Here is a 22,470-nt window from a genome sequence, read left to right on the forward strand (position 1 = left end):
CATACACTGTCTTACCCCTCACACGTACTGACAGAACCCTTGTACTATATTGAATCATACTCTGTCTTACCCCTCACACGTACTGACAGAACCCTCGTACTATATTCAATCAATTAGATATGTTTTAAATGTTTTAACATTGGTGGGACCCTAACAACAGGATGTTTTCAGACACATTCAAGGAATCGAATTAATTAAAAGATCGGCTAAAAATGGGTAAAAATACAGAATGTGTGAAATTTTCTCTAGTTTATTTGAACAAGTAACATTATTGAGGGATAGTCATGATATGCCCAACAAAGTTGACCGAATCAAATACAATTACAACTGTATCAGGGAGCCAGCTACTGATACACCCTATGGAAATATTTTCAGCGATGACACACCGAAAACAGGAAAAATCTTGACAGTTTTACTGCAATATTTGGTCAAAGTAAAAACCAAAGGATGGGGAGTGTTTCAACAATGCCTTGTTTAAACACATAACTGATCTGATCATTACATCAATAATGTTGAAGGCAAACAAATATTGGCTTTATAGCATTTAGCAAATGATGGAATTATATACAGGTACAAATATTAGTGAATAATGAAGAGAGTTGTTGGATATAATGAAGAAGGCTACATGTTTGGTATTGATGAATGATCTATTTAGCATTGTTTATTGTGACAGTCAAGAGTACGCCTACTTTAGTAGGTTCTACCCAAGGCGATGCAGTAATTCTGATTATAATGTGAGCAATTAATGTTACCTTTATTTATACTTTTAGCAATTCTGTTTATATGTTCTACATCGGAAATCCTTTTCATAGATACTGTTAGCAAGTCTATTCTTAATAATATTGTGAGCAAGTCTACGTTAATCGTTTCTAAAGATTGGAAGGATGCGAAAAACAGGTGTGAGGAGACCTTTATGAGCTGATACAAATACAGTGACAAGGACTATAAGTTGGGGATAGAATAGTATAAGATGTTCTATTGCGCCTAGATTATATTATTTACATTACGTTTTTAGAACATGGGTTAACTTACCACACTCAAGTATAGTGTATCAGAAGTATCACACAAATCAAAGGGCACACAAACTGGACTTCGCCGAATAAATGGACCCACAAGTTACTCACAATGGAGCATCTGATACCGACCTGTACGAAAGGCGCATTGAGAATATGTTATGGTCATCTACTTTGTTATACTGACAAGTATTTCTTTTTAAAATAATTTCCCGTCACACAAAAATCGTCTACAATAGAACGCCACAAGCCCTGAGCATGTAGATACCGATTATGGCTTCTGCTCTACCAATCACGAGCGATGGAACATTTATCCAGCAGATCAGGATGATTTTAAAAACAAATTGAATATTTAGATGTCTTCTCTATAGCTTGCAGGTTGCGGATGAAACAGTAGCTGTAGATAAGTGTAAATGAATCTAGAGGAAGCGTAATTAGAGAGGAATCGACTTGGAATATAAGTTAATCTGCAAGAAACACGGGGCCTCGATGGATCACGACCAGACCACAAACGTCTGGATCCTACCCTGATACCTTATCAATAGGCAACTTGAAGAATGAAACTTTTGAGATTTATTACCAGAAACCTTAACTATTAGTCCCAGGTTTACACACTAAAATGTATTTGAGAAGGTAGTAAATGATAATAAATTTCCCATTACGTTTCGATACGTCGGTATGTGCCCGTTATCTTGGTAAATCTATTGCTATGCCTACAGCTCGGTATACGATCTTCTCCATATAACCGTATAGGGGAATTTGATTATGTCGTTTAAATGGGTGGTGGTTCCACCTATAACTAATTAATTGGTGTCGTTTTAGCAAAACAGAACACGACCATGTAGTTTTCCGTTATCGCCTAATGACGTATACATGACACCTTCATTTGAATTATCTAAAAATTAATGTGTGTTCAAATCGTTTTGACTTCCATTTTAATTAGTAAAAACACAGAACATGTATAGGTGAATGGGAAATGTTAGTATTAAGTAGGTCTGCGGTACTATGGTTTATAAAATGTAGATTAGGTGATAAAGAGTGTCCAATTATACTAGCGAGAGGCTATACTAGTAATCCTTTTGAAATTATCATTCGGAACATCTCAGCCTTCAGTAAAGAGCTACGCTTTGACCACCTGTAAATGAACTGGAAGTGTGTATATCATTGAATCTCTCAGGTCTACAGGTCTCCAGGGATACCGTTACTGATACTTTCATTTCTTTTTATGGTCATTTTCGATTTTTGTTTCCGTTTTGCGCTGGCTGCATACTTTGATGCCGTAAACTACCTTCAGGGTTTATGATACCAAAACTGGCTCCATGTCTGATAGAGGACCTCTCCACCGGCACAGTCTGCCTTCGTTTTTAGATATCATATCTAACTAGATACAATCGCCCTCGGTTTCTCTGATACAGAATAATGCCAGTTATCTATTGGTGTTATCGCGGCCTTGTTGCCTTATCGCTAGCCAGTCAGGGTTGAGCAATACATGGACATTTTATATTTCTTATCGTAAAGGACAAGTGATAGTAAAACTTTACAGCCACGATTGTCCTCCAGTCCTACTTTGATCAGAGATGCCTTATCTGTTGTTGGACCGCGCAGTAATTTATAATCAGAGATGATGACTCCCTACAATGTCGGCCGATCACCTTGCCTCCGCGAATGGATCGTGTCCAAATCTCGCACAGGCCACCTCGATGAACTGTCTGTCGATAGACATGAACAGTCACTGCTTATATTCATAATACAGATGTATACTACAAAAGAAAACACACAACAACAACAACCCAGCTCCCGCGCATGGAATTGTAGATAAATATTTCTAGGACTATGTTTTGTGTAAACAATATTTTGATACATAAAATATTTTATATATCATTAACTTTAACGTATAAAACTCCATATCCATGTACTAACTAATCATTGAAAGACATCCTCTTAAAATTCATGATTTTTAAATGAGATTTATTCCATCCTTATAATCCCGTTCCAAGCACAATGAGAATCGTTTACATACTTTTTGCATAGTTTGTTTCATTTCTAGATATATTTTTATTTATTGTCAAAAAAAATCTTAAACGATGGAACTAAACGTAGCAGGGAAGATGTTGAGTTGTCTGTGGCTACCAGCTCCGTCAGGAAACAAAGCGTCAATTTGATATCTTTCGGGAAATCATCGTAATTTGAAATCGGCGCTATTTATACTATACATTTAATATATGAACAAAATATGTGACACTTTACTAAAAAACTTATTATTATAAGCAACGATACCGTCACAGAGCGTTTGTCGCCAAAGTGAGGCTGCACTGTACTCGAAGCCACAGACCGTTTGTCCTCGAGAGAGACCACACGGTAGATGTGGCAGGAGAAATTCACTAATGTTACTGCCACAGAGCGTTTGTCCTCGAGAAAGACGACACGGTAGGTGTGGCAGGAGAAATTCAGTAATGTTACTGCCACAGAGCGTTTGTCCTCGAGAGAGACCACAAGGTAGATGTGGCAGGATAAATTCACTAATGTTACTGCCACAGAGCGTTTGTCCTCGGGAGAGACCACAAGGTAGATGTGGCAGGATACATTCACTTATGTTACTGCCACAGAGCGTTGTCCTCGAGAGAGACGACACGGTAGATGTGGCAGGAGAAATTCACTAATGTTACTGCCACAGAGCGTTTGTCCTCGAGAGAGGCCACACTGTAGATGTGGCAGGAGAAATTCACTAATGTAACTGCCACAGAGCGTTTGTCCTCGAGAGAGACGACACGGTAGATGTGGCAGGAGAAATTCACTTATGTTACTGCCACAGAGCGTTTGTTCTCAGGTGAGGCCACACGGTAGATATGGCAGGAGAAATTCACCAATGTTACTGCCACAGAGCTTTTGTCATCGGGAGAGGCCACACGGTAGATATGGCGGGAGAAATTTACCAATGTTACTGCCACAGAGCGTTTGTCCTCGGGAGAGGCTATATGCATGGTGTCTTTGGAGAGATTCCAAGTTGTTACTGCCACATATCGTTTGAACTCGGAATGAGGCTATACGGTAGCTATACGTGACGGGATAATTCCCAATGTAGCACACTTTCTCGGAGTAACACGTTCTTGTTTTTTTTTATAATGTAAAGTTGTAAACATCAAGCTACCACTCATAGATTGGACTGTGATGATTGTGCTTTACTATCATAAGAATAACTGCTTCGATGTCAAGTTATCGCTTTAGATTAATAAATTACAACTACGGCTATTAATACGTTCAGTAGATTTAGGCCGACGTGTCAGCATTGTCATTTATCTGAATTTTTAGTTTCTGTCGTCCCTGTCCGTTCTCTAGTACATCCCTGTTTTGATAGTGACGTTTGATAAAGTGTCACATATGCTCCTTCAAATTGAGTGTTCACAACTTGTTGTTGGTTCAATTATTGCATTTTCGACATGACTTTTCATCTCATACGCATGTCATGACACTCGTCTCAAACTCAAACTTTATGCAAATCTGTGGAAACGTCTTCATCTCCGAATAGAGCACTTGGATAACAACATATGTTGCATGTAATATTACCAAGACTGTTGGAGTTATTTATGTATTTGTATATGATCCATTAACGGCATCAGGCCATAGCGGTTCACACTGTAGAGCATGAGTAGAAGCTCAAAGAGACACATGGAAATAAACGTTGTAAAATATTGTAGAGATAAAAAAGGAAAAGATTGCAGATGTAACAACAATTCACATTTTATAAATATTTCCAAGAAGACTGATGAAAATTCCCGATTCAAAAGATACCTTCATATTAATTTCCCTGTACGATCACATATGACAAAGCGGGTCAGTTCTATTTCCTGACCCACCGGATATTTAATATACAAACCTTGATACTCTAAATTTACTGGATGCAATCAAATAATTAATCATAAACTATATCTCAAATATAGGATGTTCACTAAAACGCAACTATTTACGTTCGATTACATGTCAATCCAGTGATTAACCCACGACAGACTTAACTTCTAACTTGTCGTCTGCTCCAAAGAAACGCTTGTTTAGATGCTACTGTACTACTGTAGTGTACCTTGTGTACTGTGTACTTGTAAACGTGACATAATATGAAGACTAAAACGTTAACAAATAAATCAACACTAACACCGAGATCGAATCTACCAAGTATCAAGGTTGGGATAATTTTCAAACAGGTCTTGCACTGTACCAGTGAATTGCCATATTATCATTTTTATAAATGCTTACTTATCTATTCCCTGATCAGACTTTCTGAACAATGGATGCAAATGCATTTTTCAAACTGGTCGTTCAAAATGACACTGATTTCCTTGTACACTTTACAAATGGAAAATAATTATATCATTTCAATAATTCAGCAACGTATCACAACGTTGAGAAATCCTATCTATGTTATACTCGGAAACGCCGGGAGAAGTGATACCCTGAGTGGGTGATGCACGTCTATTATCTAATGGCGGCATGTGAAAACCAGTGATCAATTATCTGCACACGGACATCAAAGTACGTACGTATGTCATAAGGGTATTACATACAGTTTTGACTACAAGGAAAATAAAATACAAATTATATTTGAAAGGCTGATTTGGTGTTTATATGAAGCAGCTTGCGTCCGCTAACCACCTGCTACTCGGGCAGTATTGTCACCAGACCTTCCCGGAACCTGGTACCTGTCCACTACCTCACAAAGTATCAATATCTGTACAATAACGCTATGACACGCGCGCTGTATCTATGTAACCCGATCCCTGTGGGATATGTCTGGCTATCTTCACTCAACATTTAATGAAAATACTTGTCTAATCAACTGCTTAATTACAATGATAAATACACAGGTTGTAATTGACAAGCTTTGTCCAGGATAACGTGCGCACCTGTTACTTACTCAAACAGCAATTAAAGGAGAATTGTAATCGCATGTTGTAGATTATGTTACCCAACAGGTTAACGTCAAGGATGTAACAACAGATGACAATCGTCCGTATTACATTTCTATTATTATCATTTATCATGTTTCAATAAGTCACAATCAATTGATAATATTCTGTTACCATATCTAATATTATATAACAAAATTGTTTCTTTATATATTCCGGGAGGCGACCGGTCAATTTGCCTGCGAGCAGCCGGTGATCACAATACCGAGTTTAGGTATAGATTAACATCTGAACATTCATTCTATTATTCGTTTTCCGGACTATTGGTAGCTAGAATAATAAAATAAATCACAATAACATAGACTGCATCATCTTATTTTCCGCAAACAAATTTGTGTAAATTGGTGTGTAAGAAGATTAGAACAGTAGAATTATACTCGAAGGGGGTTTGTCAGTGCACCATATTTATAGCTGATCTGTTCTTGCATTTTGATAAGTAAACTTCATACATGGTTTACAAAAGAAATGACATGCATATCCTGTCCATTAATTTCACATACAGATAAACATGATGATGCGTTCCCTGATTACAAAGAATTGATCAATTAATTAACTACAACTATTTGCGTTTAATTTATTTCCCAAAACCTATAATTCAATATATCGCAGATTCCACATCTTTTCTCAGTCGGTGTAATGGTCACCTTATAATCAATCTTTATAACAAAAGTGACGACTTCTATAATCCTGACCATTTCTTCCCAGGAGGTGGTGAACGGACGCAACACGTCAGAAAGGTCATTCGTTACTGTATTGCCCGTTATGACATACATGTACATGTATCACGAATTTTTTGTGTGCTGTTATGTTTAAAGATATTTTTCGGTCTACAACATCAGGTGATGTCCAGCCATGCTATCTAGGTATTACATGATAAAAGACTACGGCGACTCAGAGCGTTTGTGGTGGAATTACACTCCTCATATAGACAAACACATTCTCACGTGTTTTATTTGTGGCGCGAGAAAAACGTTCATTCTGGAATCGGCACTAATGACCTCTCAAGTGTTGATATGCTATTACGCATGTAATAATAATTATTATTATTCTGGAATACCTGGTGTCACCATGATTTTGATGTCTTCCTTTTGTGTGAGTGTTTACTAATTCTTTTCTTTTCTGTTGACTTTATGATGTGTTCTCCTCGATTTCCATTCGATATATATACAAACATCCGATTCATCCACGTGATAACTGATTCCTTACATACTGTTGAACAACCTACTCTCCTTATATCTCATTTTGTATTGTCAGCATCAATCTTTATTTCTTCCGATATGGAGATAAATCGACATGAACATATTATGTAAATATTGACACACAAGATATATATATATACACATTTACAATAACAGTAGGCACTGAGGAAAACACGTTTCTTCGTTCAGTTCAGTGATATTGATGATATCGATGATATCGATGATATCGGTGACTCATGCTGAATTTGAAATCATCTGTGTCTTATAAACAAGCAATATACCATCGCGAAACACTACTACCATCGTCAGACGTTTATCCTAAATGTAACGTATGTACAGATAGAAAAAAAAATATTGACACTTTTATCTTACTTAAATGGAAGTCAAAGATATTAGGTATTTTATAGACATTTAAATTACAATCTTACGGCTAAATCGAATATGAGAATAGACAGATTTATAAATAAATATTTTCATGCACATTTATGTTGTGAATAAAATGCATTTTTATTCATATCCAAATTATCAAAGGTATGCTTTCAAAAGCGCATATAAATAAACAACAAAATACAGGTCTAGTAAATAATTGTAGAAGTTAATACAGAAATAAATTACAAACCCAGTTCAGTTAACATATTATTTTTTCGCGGTTCATTCCAAATTAATATGTAAGAAGCAATCTGCTTTTAAAAGCATAACGTAAATAGCACGTTTGCCAACTGATTTAAGTTAAAACGATACGGTGCACGTTTTGTATTGTTCTGAAATACACTTGGCATTGATATTGTCCATAATTGCGATCTGAAAGCAGGCAAATGTCAAAGCTTAAATATAAAATATTTTCCTATCAAACATTACCTTTATACTTCTTAATATTTCGCCTGGCAACGTACCTGAACATTGTATATTATTTTTTATATCTGGATATTTATTTATAAATCTATTCTCACATCATTATAATAATAATCGTGAGAACATAATGATTCTACGAATTTTGACTTTGCCTTTCCTTGAGAGTAGCACGCCACTAAATCTGCTCGAACAAATCATATGTAGGTTTTTTGTTTCAATGATAAAACATTGCCAGCGTTTTCTGCAGGAGTGGATTCAATCAACAATGGAATGCATCAGCTACGTTCCTTTACATCAATATTCTCTTAATTAGGCATACGTTCAGACGTATTCAGATTTTATCAATATTCTCTTAATTAGGCATACGTTCAGACGTATTCAGATTTTATCAATATTCTATGCACCTCTGTTATGCAAGAAGGTTTTGAGTTAATCTAGATGTATCTTACGCCTATAACTATTTTCTTTGTTAAATAACTAGTTAATCATAAATGCAAGATTTGATTCACAAATATAACTTGCATAACGTTACACATACACATATCGATCTACAATATATTGTCAGGAATTAATTTAAAATGGGATGAGGATAGAAAAATAAAGGATAAAAATAAAAGAGACATAAGAGAAAGACGAGAAAGAGAGATTATCAACGAAAGCAATAATTGTAACTCTGATTTGTTGAGAAAATTAGGGATTTTAGTGGTAACTACATGTGTATGTCTATTAACCTGTTCAGTGTGTCTAACTGTACAGGTGATTGGCATTCCTCTCAGGGTTTGATGGGAGACACCGTGCTGGCAGCCGGCGTGTGTGGTACAGGAAACGCTTTCTCATTCGATCAGATGGATTTGTGGTTGGATCCATATTTTATGCCTACTCCTTTGATATCTTCTAGTACTTGTTTCCTGTTGTTGTAAAAAGTTGTAAAATTAAGGTTCTAATATAATACTTGTTTGTTGACACTTAAGTTTCTTTTTCTAGTGTTGACACTGTGGTGTATTTTATTCTAGTGTGTTTACGTTGAGAAGTATGCAAATGTAAGACACCAAGATTTGCTACATGTCCTATGATTATCGAGTGTAATACTTATATCTTCAAGAATGGTTTGAAATTTACTGTGAAGGTAAATATGAATTGTAAATCAAAAAATGTAATTTATGCAATAGTTTGTTCTAAATGTGGTGATTTTTATATCGGTCAAACCGGTAATGAACTCAGGACTAATAAACACGTATGACTGTGCATAGACGACAAACTAAAACTGATTCTTTACGAAATCTTCATGCTAACAAACATATTCATGAATGTGCTGGAGATAAATTTTATGTATTACCTTTGTATCAACTATTTTCATCAGACACTATTTTAAGAGAAACGAAAGAAGACCAACTAATCAAAATATTAAAACCAAGTCTCAACAGGCCACAGTAAAATTTTACGCTAAATCGTCCACCAATCTTGTGTACTTCGTGACGTCATGTTGCTATTGTAGTGTGATGACATGTAATTGTGACGTCACGACGTTGATCTTTTGAATAAACCTGAAGAGCCCTATGAAGGGTGAAAGCAGCTAGTTATTTTAGTCGGTCGTTAATCTTATTTTTTCTATATTTACTTCCTTCACATGTACATTTAATCCCTTTTTTGTTATACATATATATATATTGTGTTGACATTGAGGCTTATTTTGATTTGTATGTTGACGTTGTGGTATTGCCCGTGTGTGATAATGTAGTGTATTCTAACGCTGCGGTATATGTTAGTTTCTTAAAAACTTCTTAGTTTTCTGTCTTGAATTTCACTTAAATTATGGTGAGCTTCATCGTGTTATATTGGTTATGCTATACATAATTGTACATCTGACTTCGCAGTTTCATGAGTACATTGCAGGTAAGGATTTATTACATTTATAAATATCGGATTCTATCAACTTGATAAAACTGAAATCTTTCACGCTGTGAAAATATCATTTTTTATATTTGTCACAGTGTGAAAATATCACTTTTTGGTATTGACCAATCTTAACGGTATCTGCTATTCGCTGTATTCAAAGGCAACGGTTTGTTTGTTCAGATTCAAATGAAGCGACGGTAGAATATGTGGTTGTTATGATACATTTTTGGTGCACACTCTTAAGTATTTACATAAACATACAATTATCAACATTTTTATAAACAATCATACCAGAAAATTGCAGAAAACGTCGGAATTGCGTTGAGTAACCCATAGCCTTGTTGTCAAGCGTGACGTCATTAGAATATGGAGCTAATTATTACGCTTCTGATTCCCGCCCTTTTATAATGCCAAACATTTGCCATGTTTTATTATTCAAAAATGTAATAAATAGAACATTTAATAGTGTCTTCAGTAATAACAAATATATTTCACTCGTTTGGCTAATATTTTGATATTTTTCACGAGTGCGCAAAAAATATTAGCCACACTCATGAAATGTATTTGTTATTATTGAAGACATCATTACATATCCTCTATATATTTCATAAATGTTAGCGCTATAAACGAGTAGACGAGCGCAATTTGAAAGTCAATGAACGTATGTGTGATACTAGTATTACTTTTATCACATGCCTGCAATTGTTCATTTGATATTTTTGCACAGCATTGATCATCATTATATCGTATTTATGTTAAATGCAGCCCGAAATTTTGAATCCAAGGACGTTGGCTCAAAGATGACGTCGTCGGTGGACTATTGACATCACGATTGCGCTAAAATGTTCGGAACCATTTACTGTCAATTTAAACAATGGATAACAATTGATGAGTTTTGGTCAAAAAAGGGTTCTGGCTACAGCATCAATACCACATCTTGTGTTAGGACAATGTTTGATACGGAAACATTCACTGCATGACCTATAAATACGGAAACTTGCACTACCTGACCCATATATACGGAAACATGCACTGCATGACCTGAAAACAGGCTGTATCACTATGGTAATATTCATCAGGTATGTTATAAATTGCATAATGACTGTATTATTCTTGAGACATTTCGTATTAAAACGTGCGATGCTTGTATTATTTTTGTTATATATAGTATTTTAACCTTTAGGCTGCCAAATATTTGACTCAGCCAATTTGAAGTATCCACAAGTGTTTTGCCAACTGTGACGTCCAGCCAATTATGACGTCAAAGTATTGTTGACGCTATGTTAATCCCGACGTCGCGAAAATCGCATGATTGTTGTTGCGCAAACAAACATTACCTTTATAACGTCAGCAATTTTACGGCGTTATAATTATTTGAGTTTATTTCCGTGCAGTTTTGATTCATGAGTATAATATGTAAACGGAACATCGTATTTTTTTTATTCTTTAGAGTGCCAAGCATTTGGATGTTACGTTCACGACGTAATCTTCTAGCAAACATAATGTGACGCATTCGCAATAATGACATCATGAACCACGATGTATTAAATAGATACTCTTGGTACATAATGTATTTTGACAAGTTACCCAACCATATTGATCTCCTGTAATGGTTAGAGAGTTATATAAACTAGTGTACATGTACTAACATTCTAGCATAAACAGTGACAAAAATACCGATAAATAAATATATAAAAAAAAAAAGATAAACTAAACAGAATTTAAACGTGCCATAAGTAAAACAATATTTCATAAATTGCTCAGCATAAATTTATTTCCAGATTGTCTTGCTAAAGTTCTGCGCATGCGTTGTGCCTTTCGAGGCAGTGCCTATGGAGGCCTCTTTTACATATGGAGCAAATTGTTCTGCTCCTGTGGCGCACACCTCTGCCATGCCGCACATTGGATGAACACACGCAACAATCTTTTTCTTTTCCACGCGGTAGTACTTCTAGGTTCTGGACTCTTCGACGTGCGCGCCTTGGCATGCCCGGGACATTGCATCCCGATAAGGACTCTACGACCTGCATGATGAAATTAAGTCGAGTCAATACGGGGCGATCAGTTGTGTTCTCTCTGTAGAGTATGTATGCATTTTGCATAATTTTGTGGAAAATGTGTAGAAGCACTTTTTTCCAGACTTTCTTGGTTTTGCGCTGGACACCATATGCACTCAATAACCCATCATTCATGTCAATGGCACCCATATTATGGTTATACGCATTGACAATTCTAGGACGCCCACATCCAAGGTCCTGCGCTGGCAGGAGCGTAGATAAGAGCCGCACCGGCTTTTTGCCCTCTACATCACGAGCTGCCAGACACAGGAAGTTGCCCTGTCTCATGTATACAGCGGCCCCTGGCTGCGGATCCGCATTCCGTATAGTCAGGGGCATCGGTCTGTTTTTCCGTAGCGTACCTTCAATAAATGAAATATAAATATTCTTAATATAGCAGAAAAGAAAAACCTTAAGTTGATTTTGTCAAACCTTACTTGCAAAGGAAATACTAAAAAGTGAGTGTCAACTCGGAGATAAAGCTCTCATTTGTTGTCTGCTTGCCGATAACGTAACACTATCAATCTTTTTTTATGCTTGTAAATCTCAAAGAAGCTCCGAAAAAAACAAAAAAAAGAAACTGTCAGCAAACACGTGGTAACCACGGCCAAGCAAGGACGTCTCGCTCAGTAGGTTGTATACAACGTTACTGCTCTGTAGCTCCCCCCCGCGGAGTTGGGTCGAATTATCGGCCTCTGTATATGGACATTTGAAGAACGTACCCTGACGCTGACTCACAGAGTATCCAAAACTTAATTCCGTACTTCGCGGCCTTGGAGGGAATGTACTGGCGCATCACACAACGGCCTTTTGTGCTCACCAAGGATTCATCAACATACAGTGCCCTCCTCGGTATGATGAAGCGCAGGAACTGTCTGTTGACGAAGTTAAGTAGAGGACGGAATCTGGCGGCAGGGTCGTAGGCAGGATGCTTAATTAAAAAAAAAACAAAAAAAAACAGTAAATCTCTCTGAATATCTTTTTTTTGATTTAGAATTTCCATCAGGTGAGGCCATCTGGGTCGAAATTATTTTTAATAACTCCTCGTATCTTCTATGTACAGTATATAGACCAAATGACTGTGTAAATCCATTTTGGGAACAATTTGAAAACTCCATTGAAAATGCACTTGATGAAAACCCACATGTCATTATAGTTGGTGACATAAACGTTGACCTACTGGTTGAGACTCGTCATAAACTGAACGACATTATCCGCACGTATCTGTTTTCTAATGTAATAAACCAACCAACTCGGGTAGGCCAAACACGTGCTTCGCTCCTTGACCCCGTGCTNCCGCTTATTTTTCTCTTGTATATCAACGATATAACTGATAACCTTGTCAGCCCTTCCCGTCTTTTTGCTGATGATACTTCCCTATCCGTCTCTTCTCCTTCCGCAATTGAACTAGAAACTACTACTAACCGAGATCTTGAAAAAAATTATAACTGGGCAGAAAATTGGCTTGTTAAATTTAATCCTAATAAAACTGAAGCACTACTAATTTCAAATACCAATGCTGAGCTTGATGTCAATCTCATTTTTAATAATGTTAATATTGATTTTATTGAACATCATAAACATCTAGGCATTTTCCTAGATGCTAACTGTAAATGGACTCACCATATTGATAACATTTGTAAAACTGTTACGAAACAAATAGGAATTCTCCGCAAGTTAAAATATACTTTAAATCGCAAGACATTAAACAGAATTTATCTTACTTTTATACTCCCTCTGCTTGAATACTGTTGCGAAGTTTGGGACGGTTGTACAACTGCCGATGCAAATAAACTTGAAAAACTCCAGTTAGAAGCGGCGCGTATTGTCACCGGCCTGCCATCTTTTGCTAGTAGAGCGTCTCTTTACTTCGAAACTGGTTGGGAAGTCTTGTCTCAACGTCGCACCCGCCGCAAACTTCAACTTTTCTACAAAATTCACAACAATATGACTCCCTCTTACCTAACTGACCTTCTCCCGCCACTAGTAGCTACTTTAACTCCTTATAATTTGAGAAACTCTGAGAACTATTCCATTCCTAATTTCCGCTTACAATCTTCACTCAACTCGTTCATACCTTCTACTTTAAGACTATGGAATGAGCTTGACACTAATATTAAAACTGCACATTCTTTTAAGAGCTTCACAAACTGCCTCAAAAAACAAAATGAAACATTTAAAGTGCCTGTTTTTTATTTAGCCGGTGACCGTAAGTTAAATATTTTACTAACCAAACTCCGTCATAAATGCAGCCCTTTAAATGATGATCTCTTTAATGTTAACCTAATCAACTCTCCTATTTGTGCATGTGGATATCCTAATGAAAATGCTCATCATTTCTTTTTTACATGCAGTATATATACTGATCAAAGAGTTGAAATGTTTAGAAATCTTCATGAATACTTACCTCTAAGCTTAGAGAAATTATTGTATGGCCATGAAGATTATTCGAGTGACGAAAATAAAAATGTATTTATATATGTCCAACAGTATGTATCGAGTACTCGCAGGTTTTAAATTTGGTCACGTTCTTCTGTCTCCTCTCCAACAGTCCTCATTATCTTTCATATTCATTTCTTAGCTTGTGTCCGTATTACATGGCATAACGTACACTTGTGTGTTCCTTATTATTTTAGTAATCCTCTGTAATGTTTAACTTTCTTTTAAGTGCACGAGAGCGTGAATGCAAGAAGTGTGCGTGTGCTGGAATGTATGTAATATAGGCATGTGATGGGCCATTCAGTTACAGCCAGTGCGGTAGAAACGAATTTTCGAGAAAGGATGGAATGAAAAGGAGAAAGACACAAAGCACGGGACGTGACGAACTGTTGAATAGTTGAAAGTATGGAATAGTGCCAGGATATCACTGCGCTGACTGTGCTGGATGGTTCCATTTTCATGACCAAATTTCAAAATATACCATAATTTGTAAATAAAAGTAAGAATGAATGTGTGCATTATATGTTGAATATTGAGATGTACATTATAATTTATAAACTGCAATGAATAAGTAACATTCTCTCTCTCTCTCTCTCTCTCTCTCTCTCTCTCTCTCTCTCNCTAAAACAACTAATGCTGGTGTACCCCAGGGCTCTGTCTTAGGTCCGCTTCTTTTTCTCTTGTATATCAACGATATAACTGATAACCTTGTCAGCCCTTCCCGTCTTTTTGCTGATGATACTTCCCTATCCGTCTCTTCTCCTTCCGCAATTGAACTAGAAACTACTACTAACCGAGATCTTGAAAAAATTCATAACTGGGCAGAAAATTGGCTTGTTAAATTTAATCCTAATAAAACTGAAGCGCTACTAATTTCAAATACCAATGCTGAGCTTGATGTCAATCTCATTTTTAATAATGTTAATATTGATTTTATCGAACATCATAAACATCTAGGCATTTTCCTAGATGCTAACTGTAAATGGACTCACCATATTGATAACATTTGTAAAACTGTTACGAAACAAATAGGAATTCTCCGCAAGTTAAAATATACTTTAAATCGCAAGACATTAAACAGAATTTATCTTACTTTTATACTCCCTCTGCTTGAATACTGTTGCGAAGTTTGGGACGGTTGTACAACTGCCGATGCAAATAAACTTGAAAAACTCCAGTTAGAAGCGGCGCGTATTGTCACCGGCCTGCCATCTTTTGCTAGTAGAGCGTCTCTTTACTTCGAAACTGGTTGGGAAGTCTTGTCTCAACGTCGCACCCGCCGCAAACTTCAACTTTTCTACAAAATTCACAACAATATGACTCCCTCTTACCTAACTGACCTTCTCCCGCCACTAGTAGCTACTTTAACTCCTTATAATTTGAGAAACTCTGAGAACTATTCCATTCCTAATTTCCGCTTACAATCTTCACTCAACTCGTTCATACCTTCTACTTTAAGACTATGGAATGAGCTTGACACTAATATTAAAACTGCACATTCTTTTAAGAGCTTCACAAACTGCCTCAAAAAACAAAATGAAACATTTAAAGTGCCTGTTTTTTATTTAGCCGGTGACCGTAAGTTAAATATTTTACTAACCAAACTCCGTCATAAATGCAGCCCTTTAAATGATGATCTCTTTAATGTTAACCTAATCAACTCTCCAATTTGTACATGTGGATATCCTAATGAAAATGCTCATCATTTCTTTTTTACATGCAGTATATATACTGATCAAAGATTTGAAATGTTTAGAAATCTTCATGAATACTTACCTCTAAGCTTAGAGAAATTATTGTATGGCCATGAAGATTATTCGAGTGACGAAAATAAAAATGTATTTATATATGTCCAACAGTATGTATCGAGTACTCGCAGGTTTTAAATTTGGTCACGTTCTTCTGTCTCCTCTCCAACAGTCCTCATTATCTTTCATATTCATTTCTTAGCTTGTGTCCGTATTACATGGCATAACGTACACTTGTGTGTTCCTTATTATTTTAGTAATCCTCTGTAATGTTTAACTTTCTTTTAAGTGCACGAGAGCGTGAATGCAAGAAGTGTGCGTGTGCTGGAATGTATGTAATATAGGCATGTGATGGGCCATTCAGTTACAGCCAGTGCGGTAGAAACGAATTTTCGAGAAAGGATGGAATGAAAAGGAGAAAGACACAAAGCACGGGACGTGACGAACTGTTGAATAGTTGAAAGTATGGAATAGTGCCAGGATATCACTGCGCTGACTGTGCTGGATGGTTCCATTTTCATGACCAAATTTCAAAATATACCATAATTTGTAAATAAAAGTAAGAATGAATGTGTGCATTATATGTTAAATATTGAGATGTACATTATAATTTATAAACTGCAATGAATAAGTAACACTCTCTCTCTCTCTCTCTCTCTCCCAATAATAGATAAATGTAGTGATTTAAACTATGAAATCCATCTTATGATGTGTATATACAATTATTTATCTTATAAGGAAAGGGCGTTAATAATGTTCATGTAACTTGTGCCCAATCCTCTTGCATTTTTTGGCAATAAAATATGTTTAAACTAAAATATCTTTTACTCGAGAGACGTTGTTTTCGTTAATATTGACAACAACAGGATGTATTTCTACAGCGACGTGACGTTACGTCATTTCATCTAGCACTTTATCGGTAATATTTGTATATTTATCTGTTGCTTATAATTCTTACCGCGATGAATGGCCAAATACATTTTTTTCGTCAAAATTTAAAATTGTGTCCATGTGAATGACGTCAAAGTATAACATGTATGCTAACTTGTTAGATGAAAAGTGATATCTCAATGACAGTGACACGGATAATAATATAATCAATTTAATTATCATAAACTTGTCCGTGATATGGGATGTTTTGCGTGTGTGATACTGCTTATTGACTGTGCATAGTCGATATCGCGGACTGACCATGTCCGACCGGTATGCGCCATATCCGCCAGGCATGCGCCTACCTTATCCGTTACGCGCCTTATCGACCCGACATGCGCTATATTTACCCGGCACGCGTCTTATCGACCCGACATGCGCCATATCCGTTAAACTTCCAGCCCAATACTTTTCAGGAATATCATTAGACAGTGGGTGAAACAAACTAGTAGTGTACACACTGCGCATCCATCTGTTTTGTTACGCTGTTCATTGCATTTTATTTTAGAGTATAGAATGTGATGATATTAAAAATTGAATATAAATCTGCTGTGCGTTCTAGAAATGAAGAAACAAGTTTTATCAAGATATATCAATTAATTTTGTATGCCGAGATGGTATGATAGTGTGACTATTTTGTTCAAAGAGGAGCGCATGAAGGGCATTTTATTCTAGTTATACTTTACATGTACAGTAAGCGCATGACTTCTTCAATTAAGAGAGTAGGGTATACATGTGTTATAAGTACTGTGCTGCACTGAAAGCGCACACATACGCACGCGGACCTACTCACATTGAATAAACATTATTTGTATAAAACAGATTACAATGTGTACCAATGCATAGTCTATAATTTACCTAGACGACACTGTTCTAACCTCTCTTCCAACCATGCGCCGGAAATCTGCGATATGTAGGAATTTCAAAATATTTTGAAATCTGTTTCTAGCCATCGTGTGTGGAAACCAAGATGAACGTTGACTTGGTAGTCTTGAATTCCAGTATTCGGGAATTGAAGGCTTTCTTACAATTGACATGTTGTAAAATATTGAAAGAAATGCTTTCAATTCCGACAAGATAATTTTTTTCCAAGAACGCGCCCTTGCATTTTGTCCCAAATTGTTCTGGTTTGTCTGCAGATGGTGGTGTGCATACCTAAAATGTCAAAGATACTTCACTAACTTGTCTAACACCTAACATCCAGGGAAGACAACATCATGCAATACTTTTCAATAAAACAGATATACCGAAAGGTTTTTCAGGGGTCATACACATTTATCACGTAATAACGAAACTATTGATAAATGATAAAATGTAAAATATAAAATTAAAAGAATATTTTAAACAAGAAAGGCTTTCAGTCATTTTCAAGACCTGTGCGACCACTGTTTTTAAAACAGAATTGGGTACCTGAACTAAAATTATTTCATGATTTATGAAGAATGAATAGTTTATGGAAACTTTTACCTGTTGGTGTGCCGAATTATTTCCTTCATCAGTGTCTCGGGAAAAAGAATCATGAAATATGAAAATGGCCGAGAATCCCTGGGTGGCATATGAAGAGGCCTATGAGCTTCGTAAAAGCCAGGACCCCTGTCGGGTTCAGGTGGAAACATCCGCATCCATGGAACGGCCATTAATACAGGTGCTTTCCAAACAATAATGACGTCACTTTGACTAAAGATGATGTCAAAATTACGTACCTTTTACATCATCATTTTTCGCGTTGATAGACGTCATGTAACCCAACGTCATAATTTTGTATGGCAATCAAGATGAGGTGGCATATGCTATAGAAACATTCAACAAAATAAACAACAAACTCTATTTAAATAGAATCGGCCCCATCGGCCCCCTGGCACTCTGAGACCTTTGTAATCGGCCCCATCGGCCCCCTGGCACTCTGAGACCGATGTAATCGGCCCCATCGGCCCCCTGGCACTCTGAGACCGATGTAATCGGCCCCATCGGCCCCCTGACACTGAAAAGGTTAATGTGTTGTACTTGCGTTATGGCGTGCACATTTTGTGTTATACATTAGTATACACAGTGTATGTGTTATGTAAGGCTTTAGCTGAGATCGACACATAGACTTAGTTTTCCTGAGTTGATAAAACCATTATATCGACTAACGCTGAAGACTGTATTTTTTAAAGTATACAACCTTGTTTGCGGCTAGGATGTGCAATCGATTGCAATCGTTATTTTATTTTAAGAATCACCCAGTTTATTAAGCTCAATATTAACTCCCACCTAGCGATTTTAGTTGATATATTTTCTAAATAAAAAGTTATTTCATCTTAATGGAGGAATAAAATACGGAAAAAAAATCAGAAAAATGTAATATATAATCTATACTACTTCCTTGACATTTGCATTTGACTCAGTTTATATACATTTATATTGATAAAGTCGCAGGAAAGTCACGAACTATTTTATATGCACTTTCCACTTTATTTATAGCTATATATGTACAGTTGACGACCATCTCACCGTGCTAACTCCAGGTTTGTACCGTCTGCATAATATTTGCTACTTACTCTATGGTAACATACCTACAGTAATTAATACAGCGGTATTGTGTAGTATCTTACATCTGCTAGAATATATTACTGATATATCCTTATCTTGTCTCCATCGCCGTTCATGGTTTTTTTCAATTGATTGAACACTTGCGGTATGGATCTGTATTGAGTATATTCAATCTCAATATCAACTACGTCATCACCGACAGACTTTGCATTTATAAATATTCACCAATCAACAGCATGTAAGTTAACGCTTCGCTTGAAAAATATAAAATCACTAATTCAAATCCTTTGGTTCAGATGTTACTTAATGTACTAAACTTAAAACCACAACATGGTGATAATCCTATCTGTTGATCTTAATTCACGTCACTAGCAATTAGAAGAAATGTAAGGCAGTTTTAACGAGTTCTGTATACCGGATGCTATGGTGCTGACAGTCCAGCGGTACTAACTCTATAACAGAATTAGGTAAGGACATAAAAAAAAAATTATTAACACTTATCTGCTGTTCCTAAATGAATCGTAGTCTGATACCCATTGGTATAACGCGAGATTGTACCTACCATTTTGCAAAGGATCTACATGATCTGTTTAATTAATAAACTGACACTGAATAAGCTGGAAAATAACGACCATAAAAGTAACAGAAAATAAAGGGTTTGTGGTTGGTTTTGATATGGAAGTAGTTTGGTAGAAAAAGTATACAGTCTGCATTATTTTAAGTTACTGTTTGTACATGACAATAACCTTTGATATTGTTTTAGTCCGATACATTCGTATATCCATTATCGTTAAGAAGTGCTACTTCATATATCGTCACTGACTGCAATATATGATCAACATTTCAATTTCTGTCTGGATCAATTCCTTTACAGATCATTTTCTGTCGGTATCAATTCCTTTCCAGATCATTTTCTGTTTGGATCAATTCCTTTCCATATCATTTTCTTTCTAGGTCAATTCTTTTCCAGATCATTTTCTGTCTGGATCAATTCCTTTCCATATCATTTTCTGTCTAGGTCAATTATTTTCAAGATCATTTTCTGTCTAGGTCAATTATTTTCCAGATCATTTTCTGTCTGGATCTATTCTTTTCCATACCATTTTCTGTCTAGATCTATTCTTTTCCATACCATTTTCTGTCTAGATCTATTCCTTTCGGCCACTCATCACTACAACAGAGCAACACCACACATTAAAACAGAATCGGAGGTTCACAACACCTAGCACTGTATATTTCTAGAAATAAGAACGAAATAAAACTCGCTTTCCATTTCGGATGATTAGTTGCAGCTGAACATATATCATTGGGTAGTAGACTCACGTAGATCGTGTTAGTATTTACTGACCAATTTAGGAACCCTTCTATTTAATAGGGGAGGGGGGGGAGGGGGGATTTTGTATCGTTAGTTAATTGTCAATGCATTACTTAAACATAGATACATAAATATGAACCTTGTTAACTCGGTGTTTTCGATACTAGGTTCATGTTGATTTGTTTCAACATAAATTCATACAGGATTAGTTCAACATTTATTTTTCTATTGCATTTTATTGAATTAACTAGTGATACAGCACGTTGTCTGGGCATGAACTAAGATGTGTCGTATTGTGCAAATCGAAAACAAGGTGTTGTATGTTCCTTTCTGTAGTTGCCGGAACTCCATTTTGACTGGAGCACATTTGTTGTTATCCAGTAACTCAATGTTTTGTCAAACTGAATGGGTCCCAACACTATAGCGCCATTACACGTTATGTATTGTCATTATCCCGTCTTCAACGTCGTTGTGTCCGTCATTATTAATTGGTCTTGATTTTAGTAAAATAAAATAAACAGGATAAAATTTAGAAATGTGATAACACCGACATAACACACATATCGTTATCTGACGTCACATGGAACAGTAGTTTAGTGTACGGACAAATACATCTACTGTGTTACATGTAACGTTAGCTACAGACACGTGGTACTGCTGGTGCGGTATACGTATAAATGTTAGCTTGAACAAATGTTTGTATAGCTTGAAAAATATTTTGTATCCTTTCAGTATTCGGAGATGTGTCGAATCATCAATACCCATAACAATTATCTGGGTAAACTGCATACAAAACTATTAATGTACCATATCTAATGCTAAGATTAAAACAATTTGACAATAACACAAACTCACCCTTACAAACTTGGTCAGCAGGCAGTTTTTGTATCAAGTAAAATATATTCTTTAACTGTGATAGCGAGAAATGTGTACAATGTTAACTTGCTCCGTAATGTATGACCATGTTTCTGCCACAATACACAATGTAGATCGTCTTCAGGTCATATAACGAAAGGTGTGTTTTAAGGTATTTGATAGAAGAAATACGACAGACATCTTATAAGCTATATAAAATATCTCATTAACTTTAAAGACATTCAACAATCAAATTTAAACTCACCAAAATCATATAGAATCCACAGTGTTCAATAAACACTGTCCAACCATTCAAACGCATGAAAACGATAAGGGGGACACAAGCTTGATCACAACACATTGAAAGTAAGAATTTTAAGACGCACACTCCTAATATGAGAGTGGTGTAGGATGTACCTTTGGGGTTTTTTCTAATTATTTTTGCAGTGATAATTGTGATGATGTTTCATATTTCAAGATATTTGAATTATTATAATCATGCTATTGTAACATCGAAATCAATAACAGTCATTGTTTTTCTCTAACTTTATTATTTATCTACTTGATAGTACAAGGTCGCGTTATACAGTCAGTGAAAAGAACGTCAGTGACTGGTGTAAGATGGCTTCTAACATGATCAGTGAAGACGTTTTATAATTCTCCTCGTGTGACTGGT

General features: G+C 36.1%; 1 protein-coding gene across 3 annotated transcripts; it reads right to left on the bottom strand.

Moving 5' to 3' along the window:
- Positions 1-11,653: 11,653 nt before the first annotated feature.
- LOC110458494 (piggyBac transposable element-derived protein 4-like) lies at positions 11,654-18,728 on the bottom strand. 3 transcript variants are annotated; one of them, XR_002463803.1, is made up of 3 exons: positions 13,700-14,938; positions 12,698-12,906; positions 11,654-12,337 (listed from the first exon to the last, which is right to left on the bottom strand). XR_002463803.1 is itself a non-coding variant. In XM_021510213.1 (3 exons), exons 2-3 carry the CDS (start codon positions 12,769-12,771, stop codon positions 11,709-11,711), a joined length of 687 nt encoding a protein of 228 aa, XP_021365888.1. In that variant the 5' UTR covers positions 12,772-12,906; positions 13,700-14,938; the 3' UTR covers positions 11,654-11,708. The 3 variants fall into 3 exon arrangements, 1 of the variants encoding a protein (XP_021365888.1); XM_021510213.1 differs by having other exon boundaries at positions 12,714-12,906; XR_002463804.1 differs by lacking the exons at positions 11,654-12,337; positions 12,698-12,906; positions 13,700-14,938 and adding exons at positions 15,439-15,711; positions 17,971-18,247; positions 18,560-18,728.
- Positions 18,729-22,470: the final 3,742 nt, after the last annotated feature.

Source organism: Mizuhopecten yessoensis, unplaced genomic scaffold (assembly GCF_002113885.1).
Source record: "Mizuhopecten yessoensis strain PY_sf001 unplaced genomic scaffold, ASM211388v2 scaffold9615, whole genome shotgun sequence".
Lineage (NCBI taxonomy): Eukaryota > Metazoa > Mollusca > Bivalvia > Pectinida > Pectinidae > Mizuhopecten > Mizuhopecten yessoensis.